General features: G+C 40.5%; 1 protein-coding gene across 5 annotated transcripts in view; it reads left to right on the plus strand.

The window, feature by feature from the left end:
• LOC136857438 (chitooligosaccharidolytic beta-N-acetylglucosaminidase) overlaps window positions 1-12,770 on the plus strand; it is a 146,584-nt gene that overhangs the window by 99,207 nt on the left and 34,607 nt on the right. For all 5 annotated transcript variants that reach the window (XM_067136101.2, XM_067136102.2, XM_067136100.2 and 2 more), the window contains exon 2: window positions 2,897-2,962. In XM_067136101.2, coding sequence (XP_066992202.2) covers window positions 2,907-2,962 — 56 coding nt within the window. In that variant the 5' untranslated portion in view covers window positions 2,897-2,906. The remainder of the gene's footprint in view (window positions 1-2,896; window positions 2,963-12,770) is intronic.

Here is a 12,770-nt window from a genome sequence, read left to right on the forward strand (position 1 = left end):
GGATTTTCTGAAAACAAAAAAATACGTGTTTCCTTATTTTTAAAGAAGATTCTAAATACCAATTTTTACATCTGTAAACTTTTAAACTTTCGAGATATAGGCACACTCATTTTAAAATTTCACCCCTCTTTTCACCCCCTTAGCGAAGGAATATCCAAAAATCCTCTCTTAGCGAGCACCTACATCTTAATATGAATATATCCCCAAAATTTCATTTCGTTACGTCCAGTAGTTTTGGCTCTGCGATGATGAATCAGTCAGTCAGTCAGTCAGTCAGTCAGTCAGTCAGTCAGTCAGTCAGTCAGTCAGTCAGTCAGTCAGTCAGTCAGTCAGTCAGTCAGTCAGTCAGTCAGGACAAGTTATTTTATATATATAGATGAAATAATTTTAAAAAATACTGTCTCTGTAAAGCATTGTTTTAAAGATTCACCCTTAGTTAAGAAGGTAACCAGGTCTTTAAATGCATGATCACTGGGTTAAAGTTTAGAACAGGTGGCTGTACTTCCCCTTAACCCAAATGCACATGTAAGCAAATTGGTACGCGCTCTTATGGTGTAAATATCCATAACCATACTGGTCCACAGCTGTAACCCCACTAGAGTGTTGGAAAAGACATGGGGAAAGGAAGAAAAATAGTGGAGAAAGAAATAGAGCAGTTGCTGAGTGCTTAGTTGATCAAATATGGCTTTTTTCCCCCCTTCTTTTCTCATCCTCTTCTTCTTTCTCTTCTTCTGCTGTGTTAGGAAAAACAGTGGAGAAAGAAAGAAAGAAAAAGAACAATTGCTGATGGCTTATTTGATCAAATATAGCTTCTTCTTTTCTTCATCTTGTTCTTCCTTCTTCTTATTCTCCTCCTTCAAGAAAACCTGTGGAGAAAGAAAGAAAAATAACAGTTGCAGAGGGCTTACTCACAGTGGCGTATCCTGGAATCTCCACTGAGGCATGCAACTAGTAACCATGCAGTTAACACAATGTATTAAGTAAATTTCAATTCTACTCACCCTAATTACATGTAGGTGAACTCGAGCCAAACAGTTTTACTGTAAGTTTCTGGATTGAACGTGCGTACACAATTCTTGTTTTCTCTTTTTAAATTTACGAGGTTCTGCCTCTGTGGTGTAGTAGTTAATGTAATTAGCTGCCACCCCCGGAGGCCCGGGTTCGCTTCCCGGCTCTGCCACGAAATTTGAAAAGTGGTACGAGGGCTGGAACGGGTTCCACTCAGCCTCGGGAGGTCAACTGAGTAGAGGTGGGTTCGATTCCCACCTCAGCCATCCTCAAAGTGGTTTTCCGTGGTTTCCCACTTCTCCTCCAGGCCAATGCCGGGATGGTACCTAACTTCAGGCCACGGCCGCTTCCTTCCCTCTTCCTTGTCTATCCCTTCCAATCTTCCCATCCCCCGCAAGGCCCCTGTTCAGTATAGCAGGTGAGGCAGCCTGGGCGAGGTACTGGTCATCCTCCCCAGTTGTATCCCCGACCCAGAGTCTGAAGCTCCAGGACACTGCCCTTGAGGCGGTAGAGGAGGGATCCCTCGCTGAGTCCGAGGGAAAAGCCAACCCTGGAGGGTAAGGAGATTAAGAAGAAGAAGAAGAAATTTACGAGAAAAGGTAGAGGTCTCGCGGCTTTAACTATTTGCATCTTTTCATCAAACGAACGGCCAGTAAATGGCTTTTCAAACTGATTTACAATTATATCCGTTTTAGACTCATCCATCGTTAATACCACATTGCGCAAAATATAATAAAACTCCGAAAACACGAATAGCACAGGAACAGCACACACAGAATGAACTCACTAATCAGCAAAACACACAATGAATTAACTCACTAGTTAGCCACAACTCAAGCACTGGAGATAAGTCACCCCAGTGGCATTGGTCAGTTTCGTCACGTTGGGTTCTCGCTAGGGGGTAATCTGTGTGTCCCGTTCGCTGTAAACATGTCGACTTTCTCCAAGTTGCTAACAGATGGCAGAGGGTAGCACGGATATGGGGTGACAAATTCTGACCAAGTTTCAATTGCAGCGACATCGTTCGGAGGGTTTCAGAACTACGTCTGCCACTGAATGCAATTTTAAGATTGAATGCCTTACGTCGTTAACTCCTCCATTTGCTGTCTCTTTCTTCCGAGAGTGGAGTAGACGGCGACACTACACCAGCACCACACGTAGTCAAGCAACGGAACCAGTACAGTTGCGCGGACCTTTTGAACTTCTGAGAGATGAAATCGTTAATATTTGACCTGAAACAACCTAAACTCGTAAATCAGACAGTTCTTTGTGTTATCATAACGCATGCAATGAATGCCTTGCATTCAAGGAGAATACGCCCCTGCTTACTCAATCCCTTCTTCTCTTTTAAGCAAAACGAGGCTAAAGGAAAAGACAATGGCTGAGGGCTTACTGAATAAAATGACCTATCAGTTTTTCTTCTTCTTTGGGAAAAGCGGTCGAGAAAGACAGAAAAAAGAACAGTTGATGAAGGCTTACTCGATCAAAAATGGCTCCTTGTTTTTTGTTTCTTCTTGTTATTTCTTCTGTAGGAAAAGAAGTGGAGAAAGAAAGAAAAAAGAAGAGTTGTTGAGAGCTAACTCGATCAAATACGACTTCTTCTTTTCTTATTATTACAATACCTTATTCGTTGCAATAAGGCAATTTCAGACTGGTAATGGCATTTTGGAACAGTCTTCCTGATGGCAGTTTGACTCCAGTCTATAACACCAAAGCTGCACACTAGAAAGTTCAACATGGCAGCTGGGTGCATATGGATTAAAATGATATCACCACCACCACTGGACTACATGTGTAGTCCTAATTGGCTGTAACATCAAGTGTATTATTACTGAATTGTTTCTCACTTCCATTACTTATTAACACTTATTCTAATTGTTTGTTTCAGGAGCAGAATCATGAGGCACCTTATTTTACTGGCGGTTCTCGGCGCCACTACCTTAGCGACAGACAGGTAAGGTTGAAGGGTCCGTTCAAGAAATTTGTACTTCTCTATTACTATTGTACCTAGTTATTTGGAAGGTATATTGCTAAATTGAATGATGGGCGATAGTGACTACTGCTTCTCGAATGTTGATATTACCATGTATGCATTTAGCACTAATTGTTGACAGTTGTTCCAGAACACCAAAATGCGGCCAACATTAATAATCTAACCGAACTAAGCCAAATCCCATGGCACTACCTACTTGACAGGCCTTGGCCTACCGGGCGAACACTACACAACCTGAAAGTGACTAGCAGTTCCTTGGCTTTCTAGACTGGGCCAATAAAAACAAAGATATCCAGTGATGGCAACAAAAATGTTAGTCTCACGAAAATCACTGATTTTTTTTGCTAAGGGCTGAAATAATACAACAGTTCACAAGGAAAAGGAATATATTACTTCCTTTTGTGTGTTTTTTTTTTAGAGATGTTAAGTGGCTATCATTACTACTTGAGACTAAACATGATACTTCGGAATTTTTGAAATGATATTTTCCCATCATTTTTATTTTAGTTAATAAGTTTTAACATTTGAAATTATTTTCTATTTAATAATGTTATCGATTTTATGTCCCACTAACTACTTTTATTATTTTTTAAGATGCTGAAGTATAGGAATTTTGTCCAGCAGGAGTTCTTTAAGGCTGCCCTCGTGGTGTAGGGGTAGTGTGCCTGCCTCTTACCCGGAAGCCCCGGGTTCGATTTCCGGCCAGGTCAGGAATTTTTACTTGGACCTGAGGGCTGGTTTGAGGTCCACTCAGCCTACGTGATTAGAATTGAGGAGCTATCTGACGGTGAGATAGCGGCCCCAGTCTACGAAGCCAAGAATAATGGCCGAGAGGATTCATCGTGCTGACCACACGACACTCCGTAATCTGCAGGCCTTTGGGCTGAGCAGCGGTCGCTTGGTAGGCCAAGGCCCTACAAGGGCTGTAGTGACGTGGGTTTTTTTTTAGAAGTTCTTTCATGTGGCAATAAATTACCAAAATGAGGCTGACGTATTTGAGCACCTTCAAATACCAATGGACTGAGCCAAGCTCAAACCTGTCAAGTTGGGCTCAGAAGGCCAGCGCTTTACCGTCCGAGCTACTCAGCACGGCAATTTCCCATTCACTTTCCAAACCAAACCCCATGGCGCAACAGCCCCGAAGGGCCATGGCCTACCAAGCGACCACTGCTCAGCCCAAAAACCTGCAGATTGTGAGGTGTCATGTGGTCAGTGCGACGGATCCTCTCGGCCATTATTCTTGGCTTTCTAGACTGGGGCAGCCATCAGATAGCTCCTCAATTGTAATCATGTAGGCTGAGTGGACCTTGAACCAGCCGTGACCTGGCCGGAAATTGAAGCCGGGGCTCTGGGTAAGAGGCAGGCACGCTACCACTACACTGCGTGGCCGGCTCCCATTCACTTAGCAGATACATTACTTGGTTCTTAAATTTCTCATTGCCAATCCTCAATGTCTTACGGAGGGAGTACGTACATCTTTGCATTTACTGAAAAGATGCCCTACAAGGGCACTTGAAGGGATGCCTGTGTTTAATTTTAAGATCATCGTTGGAATGTCTCTGGAAGTACTGGAGAGGTAAGAAAGAGGTTCTGCTGTAGTAGAACGGAACACTCCTACTTCCGTGGGATGTGTATTAATTACTAGGATGTAACGATTACAATTTTATTTCAAGAAGTAGATTACAAGTAAAAATTACTAAGAATGTAATCGTTACAACTAATTTGATTACGCAATTACTTCCCAACTCTGAAGATATCAAGCAAAGGGCACTGGAAAATTGCCATTCAATAATAACAACAAGCCATGATAAATGGGATCAGGACATTTAAAAACCTGTAGGGACCAAGTTCTTAACTCATAATTTTTATCCAGATTCAACATGGGCAAGTAACGTAATTCGTTTCAGATAAGGTCTGCAGCTCAAGACATCTTAATTCACAGTTATGTTGCAAAACTTACTTCTTTTGAGGTCTAGTGGTCATAAAACTTCAAGATCCGTCATAAAGCTGATTTCTCTTCGTTTGGTTGGGGGAACTGTGAGAAGTGCGACCAGTACCAAACTACACTAAAACTGACACTAAAGGACTTGTCGACTTCATGAAGGAGAAAGACATAGCTGTTCTGGGAACAAATGAGACAAAGAGGAAAGTGAAGGGAGATATGATACTTAGGCTCTCTTACAGTGGAGGACCAGTGGGATTCGAACCCACAATCTCTTGATTTCGTGTCGTTGCTCTACCAATTGAGCTATGGTGGCCTAGGCCATATTTGTTCTGTTTGAGAAGACTGGCCAGATGTTCAAGAAAATGATGGTGTCACGACTGTAAGAGTCAAGTGAGTGTATGAAGGGTTGAAGATGCTGGTCAACCAATGCTTATATTGATTTCATGAAAGAACCTTGGGTGGGAACGATGGGGCATCCTTCGGAAGCATGTGGAACTTGGGAGTATGGGACTGGTTTGGGAGGGGGAGACTGATAGAGGATTCAGACTGACCCTCATGTGGTCCATGGAGTTTGATGTAAGTTTAGGATATGATCTTGAGTGGGCTCTTGGTTGACAGGGACACATGTGGTGGCGTTGGAAAGTTGGCATAGGGCCTCACGGTCATAATCTTGGCAGTTCATGACAACTGTGGTGGATCCTTTGTCGGTGGGAAGAATGATGATGTCCAGGTTATCTCATAGTTCTCTCAGGACATGGAGTTTGTGTTTTGAAGAGAGGTTAAAAGGAAATTAGATGCTCATTGAAGGGAATGTTCAGGTGGTACGAGCTGAGGTACAATACTTGATGGTTTCTTGCAGCGAGTTAGGGATAGCTTAACATCATTGGGTGATGAATAACTGTCTTGGTATTGAATGCAGTGGTGGAGTTTCCTTACAAAAGAGTGGGCATTGGGCAGATTTCTTAGAGGGGAAGAAACTGAGGCTCGTGGACAGGAACGATGTTTAATGATCAGCAAGAGTGTGAGATGAGAGATCCGGAACAGTACGGGTTACAGAATCACTTTGGGTTTCTGTTGAGGATTGTTTGAGCAGCCATTGTGGAAAACGTTTGGGAAGGCTGGGGATTAGTGTGGCTGGCTTTGGTAGGGTGAAAAGATGTGCTAGAGATGGAGGGTGTTAGTTGGCTGATGAGCCGGGTGTGGGAGAACATCCACACAAAGAGTGTTTAGTTTTCTGAAATGTCGTGTAGTGTTCTTTTGTGTTTCCAAGTTTATCTTTGTCTCCTCTTTCTGTTGTTCCCTTTTCCTCATGAAAATAACATTCGTGTATTTGTTCTATAAATTAACTGAAAAATGAACACAAAACAGGCTCGGGTATAGTGCCAGCCTCTTACCGCTGGGTTCCGTGGTTCAAATCCTGGTCATTCCATGTGAGATTTATGCTGGAAAAAGCGTTTTTCTCTGGGTACTCCAGTTTTCCCTGTCAGACACTAATCATTGCCCCAGAGGAGTGCGACAGGCTTCGGCAGCTGGCACAATTCCTATCCTCGCTGCTAGATGGGAGCTACATTCATTCCATTTCTGACCTGGTTGAATGACTGGAAACAGGCTGTGGATTTTCATGAACACAAAACAAACATTACCAGTAAACAGACAAGAAACAAAGAGTATTAAGTTATACTGATCATTTGCCATGAAACCAAAAAGTCAGCAGTGTGACCAACTCACCACAGTGTGAAACCTTCCTCATTCATGTCGGAATATATCCTTTCCTGAATGAATCCATGGAGATGGCTTATTTGTTGACATGCTGGTCCTAGACCTCTATATACAGCCCTAAAACATAAATCTTACTTACTCCAATGCCACTTGGTATCTTGGACAAGTTTCCTTCATGTGCATACATTAATGATCTTTTGCAAACACTCATTTCCAGGTCCTTGTGGTACTCACACCAGTGCTATTTTGGGGTGTCCATACATAGAACATGCTTCTCTCAATTTTTAATCCTCTTTTGCCAAGGATTTTATGTGGGCTGTGCAGACCACTTCATCATTCATAATATTTCAATGATAACTTACGGTTAGAGCTCTTCTTGGTGACCGCTGAGCTCAGCTTACATTCTGATTTTACTGATATTTTTCAAGTCTTGCACCACATGTACAGTCATTAGTGGTATGATGAATTAATTGTAACTGAAAACTAAAATTTAGCCCAGAAGCTGCTGAAAGGTGTTGCAGCTTCACCACTGATGAGTCTATGTTTTTCAGGTTTCCCTTTGATCCTCCTGGTCCTGACCCACTCCTCAAAATACTGAATGATTTGAAACATATCTCTTCTTCTATGTAGAAAGTCAATATACGTTACTCTGCGATATTCCTAAAGGAGAGGTGAGTACTATGAATACCAGCCTGAGTTACTGCTAACCTCGTCATTGGCTTTTTGAGTGAGCATGAGGTTTCTGTTAAGTCATCAGTCGAGAAAATGGTTGAATCCTCACTGTGGTGGCGATTACAGAAGGTGGGTGCAGTTGCTCCCACACTTTATAGAGAAAAAATTAAATTTTGATTCCATTTTAACTGCCTGGAAGTAGTAATTATAAATAAAAATTATACAAAAACCTGTTGTCTTATCACCTAATTTCTTTAAATATTAAAAAATTCCTTGGCGTCAATACGCACAAAATATAATTTTACACAGCTAACTGATTCGAACAATGCCCCTGTGAGCGCAATTAGTATCAGATGGCACAAAATCTTAGTTGCGCACCAAGTGAGTTTTGTACGTAGTCAAGTCCATGTGCCGCAGTAAGTGTGAGAGTTGAGGAATGTTCACTTCGCTTGTTGTTACTGCAGTGTTCATGTCAGGTGGCAGATTTGCTATCAATTGTTTACCTTCTTCTTCTTTCCTGGCTTTATATGTTCCCATAAAACAGGCACTCCCGAGCTCACTCCTCTGACTCGGAGAGAGTACGTCCGACGCTCTTGGACCAGATCTAATGGCACTTCACTTTTCCTTAAAGCAGCCTCAACAGTTTGTTTCCATCTTCAGCTCTTCAATGGCAAGAGCTTTCCATACTAAAGGGTGTTCATTTCTTCTTCTGATGTGACCATACTGGCGGTGCTGTTTGTCCTCTGTCTTGTCGCTGGTGGGCACAACTTCAAAGGATTTGGGCACGTGTTCACTGCACGCTTTGTCACGCAGAGTGACTCCCGCTGATCGTTGCAACATGCATTCCCTGGTCAAGCCTTGCACAACATTCGGAGTCGTACATGAGGGCAGGCCAGACAGTGGTTTTGTACACTTTGCCCTTTATAATTTGACTGGCATCGGATTGTAACACAGAACACCAGTAAGAGACCACCATTTAATCCAACCAACACTTATTTATAATTGTTTACCTAGCTTTCTCTTAAATATTTTCAATAAATCTGGCGATATATTGAACATTTCCCTTGATTATTTATTCCAATCCCTTACTCCTTGTGCTATAAATTAATATTCACCCCAATCTCTCCTCTTGAATTCCTACTTTCCTACTTTAAAAGCTCTTCTCGAGCTTATTCTTCTATTCCATGCCAACTCACCACTCTCACTCAGTTAATATGCCTGTATGTAGCATCTCATTTTCATAGTGCGTAGTCAGTTATTGTATAATCACTAGGGTCGATATTCTTGTGCAATTGCGTATTCCATCCCTTTACTTGCAGACAACTGAAAGAAAGAAAAATGTTGGGAAAATGTGGTTCTGAAATAGTTGTAGCTGTGTTTCATTTTACTTATTCTGTGTAGAATGTAACATTTTGTGCATACCCAGGTAATTATTAAAAAATGTAAACATTTTCCCAACTTGTTTAGTTTTCAGACTACTGTAAAATAATTTGAGAATTTCATCTCATTTCCATTCCTAAAGTTGGCTTTAAAATTGGGATTTCTAACCCTTTGTGAAATACAGTAGGTCCGAATGACTCAACTGCACACTAATCCTTTCTCAGAATGTGGGATGGCTGGGTGCCTTCCATTGGTCAGAGTTTATAACAAACTCCATAACCAAATGTAGGTTATTCAAGTTCGCAAGATTACTAGTGGCAAACAAAAAGAGCCCCCAGAAGATATTTCATCCGGCTAGTTTTATCTTGTAAAATATGCACCAGTGCCTTTCTGCAATGGTCCTTCTCAGCATAGAAGAAAATTTTATTGGATCAGCGCCAAAACCTGACGATGGAATACATGGGGAGATAATTGGTAACACGCTGTGCATCATGATAAAGAAGTGATATTTGTGTTAATAGGGGCTAAAAGATAGATTCTATATTAATTTTATTTAGTAACATTTTGTTTCATTATCAGGGCATGAGGGGACAATAGATTGTGTAACATGCTCCAAGAGTGTAACATTATTTTTAAATATTTGAATCATTTTGGTTATGCCTTTAATTTGATTATTAATACTGTTGAAATTAGAAAACTATAGGCTATATAAATGATCAAAAACCAACAACAATGACTTTGTCATAAAATATGGAGGGATTAAATAATTCTGTTTTCTCATATGATAACCATAAGTCATAATAAAAGGAATATAATATATGAAACATTTTTGTAAATTTAGTGTTTTAAATCTATTACATACTTTATTAATCACTATCAGCCATATTCAATCGTTTTTGCGATGTGGCCTCTTTAAGTCAGAAGCAAGGTAGGTTTTCATGAGGTCTCTCCATCTGGGACAGTCTTGAGCGATGTTCTGCCAATTGGTCCCAGTAATCTTCCAGATGTCTTTATCCCATCTGTCCGGTGGTCTTCCCTTAGGTCTCAGATGATCTTTCGGACTCCACTCAAGCACAAGCTTTGTCCAACTACCATCAGTTCTCCGAACAACATGGCCTGGCCACAGCCATTTTATGGTAAACACCCGTTCTAAAATATCACTGACCTTTGTGACTGACCTGATGTAATCTGCTCTCTTCCTGACTTTCTTCGAGAAGCCTAGCATAAACTATTCAATAGCTATTTGGGCTGTTTGGAGTTTTTGCTTAACAAACTCGCTCAATGTCCAGGTTTCACAACTGTAAGTCAGTACAGGGAGAACACTCTGGTCAAAGACTATCTTCTTTAGGTGGGTTGGCATGTTGGATTTGAAGACTGAAGAATTTCTTCTGTAGGCTTGTCATCCTAGTTTGATACGTCAGAAGATTTCCGGTCTCAATTCCCCTTTCATGTTTGCAAGCTGTCCAAGATAGACATGCTCATTGACCTGTTGTAATGTGGAGTTTGCTACATGTAGCTTTCCTGCTGGGGCCCGCACATGCTAGCCCACCTGGTGGCCATGATCATTAAGGGGTTGAAGTCCAAACGGTCTGACACCGTGATTAGGCGGTTCGAGTCCTGTTGGTAAAAAAAATTTCACCATCAGAATGTTGGCCGGCAGGGTAGCAGAGGTGGTGGTTTACAATTTCTAATCACTAGATTGCATGCCAAAAGCCTGGATTGAATTTTAAACCTCTCCACAGTGCTCATATGGAGTGAGAGCATATGACACTGTTGATGGTGATTTGTCCGTCGGAAGGGGGCGCTAAGCCTTAAGTGGACCCTTTGGTGCTATTCGACAGGAGTCGGCTATGTGCTGACACCAGATTTCACCCTCTCATTTCCTACTATCATATATCACGTCATTCATTTCATGTCATTAACTCCTCTGATGAGATTGATGTCAGGAAGATCATCCGGTTATAAAAAACCTCCATGAGAGATTCATCTCACCTCATGCCCGCCCCGTAGAGCAACGGGTCAAAGGTTGGACAAACAAACATATTTCACTGATACTTACTACATTTTGCACTTTGATATTACATAAACATCTGGGCCCTAATAATCGCGCTGTACTTCTATTTAATTGTAATACAATAGATGCGCAATTGTTTCTTTGGTGAAAATTTATTGTCTAGTATTCAATCAAAATCTCAAAAAGCTATTATTACTACAGTTAAGTTGCTAAACTGTCAACCTTTACCTCTCTGTGAAAATTCGCTCATTTTTCAGCAAATTAAAAAAAAAAAAATTGTTGTCTACCACCCCACATCCCTGCTACTTTATGTTGTTGTCTATACATTTTTGTGCCCCCACTTCTAATTCTCAATTGTTGCTACTGAATCCTCAAAGCAGCGACACCATAGATTATGCAGTTCTAGAAAAACGATAAAAAACAATGATGGCAGTATAGCAAATCATTTAACTTAAGTTTCAACTTAGTTAAGATAGAACTGTGTCAAAAGCTAACTCAGAATAAAATAAATTTAGATAATACCTGCAAAAGAAAACATTGAATAACAGATTATACATGAAACATATATCATTAATTTAAACCACAAGCACACTTTTCAATTCTGGAAGGAATATCTTCAGATTCTATCAAATCACGCTTTTAATTATCATTATTCTTCTGGAGTTAATGCCACGTAATTGCATGGTCTGCTTTTCCGCACTTCCCTTTCCAGCACTTCTGATCTTTGGCACCAACTGGAGCACATGTCCTCCCACATTGTGTCAAACGATCTCTTCCTCAGCCATCCCCTCAGGATTCAATCTAGTGCCATCTTCTCGTCACTTGCGCCTTCTGTTTTCTTCTCTTCCAGGACTCCATTTTCTCGCTATGAGCCAGCTTTCTTTCCTCCGTCCACATAAGTCTGCTGGTCCCTGTGTTCTTCCTACTCATAAGTGATGCTGGAAAATTTCTCCACTGGATGGCTTGCCGAAACTGTGGGTGGTCATGTATGGATCCTCAGTTGTTCGAGATCCGACTTGATCAAATTACGAAATCCACGCGAGTGAAGCCGGGGGTAATTGCTAGTGTAGATATAATGGTACTCATTTTAAAAATTCAACTGCCTTTCCAATTCCTTTCAGCCCCTTAACTAGAATTTCCAAAAACAAAAAAATACATGTTTCATTATTTTTAAAGGGGGTTCCAAATACCAGTTTTCATATCTGTACATCTGTAACACCTTCAGTTCTTGAGATAAATGTATACTCATAAAAAAATTCAACTTCTTTTCTTCTTCTTCCTCTTCTTCACTTCTTTCCACCCCACTCCCGCCTTAAGTGGACTTTCCAAAAACAAAAAAATACGTGTTTCTTTATTTTGAAATGAAATTCAAAATAGCAACTTTCACATCTGTAACAGCTTCAGTTTTTAAGATAAAGTATCCTCATAAACATATTTCAACTTCTTATTTACTTATTTTCAACCCCACACCCCTTACTTCAATTAAAAGAAAAAAAAGCATGTGTCCTTATTTTTAAAGGAGATTCCAAATACTAATTTTCAGGTCTGTAACATCTTCAGTTTTTGAGATATAAGTATCCTCATAAAAGTAATTCAACTCCTTTTTCACCCCCTCCTACCTGTTAAGTTGATTCCCTCCTCTCCAAAAGTGTGTGTTTCTTTATTTTTAAAGGAGATTCCAAATACCAATTTTCATGTCTTTAACACCTTTAGTTTTTGAGATACAAGTATCCTCATACAAAGAATTCAACTAATTTTTCAATTCATTCACACCGTTTAAATGGATTTTATGAACACAAAAGAACACGTGTTTCTTTACTTTGAAAGAAGATTCCAAATACAAATGTTCATGCCTCTAACATCTTCAGTTTATGATATATAAGTATCCTCATAAAAAGAATTCAAATTCTTTTTCATCGCAGCCCATTGAGTTGATATTCCCTCCCTCCAAAAAATGCATGTTTATTTTTAAAGGAGATTCCAAATATACATTTTCACGTGTGTAACATCCTTAGTTTTTGAGATATAAGTATCCTCAT

The sequence above is a fragment of the Anabrus simplex genome, chromosome 1 (assembly GCF_040414725.1).
Source record: "Anabrus simplex isolate iqAnaSimp1 chromosome 1, ASM4041472v1, whole genome shotgun sequence".
Taxonomy (NCBI): domain Eukaryota; kingdom Metazoa; phylum Arthropoda; class Insecta; order Orthoptera; family Tettigoniidae; genus Anabrus; species Anabrus simplex.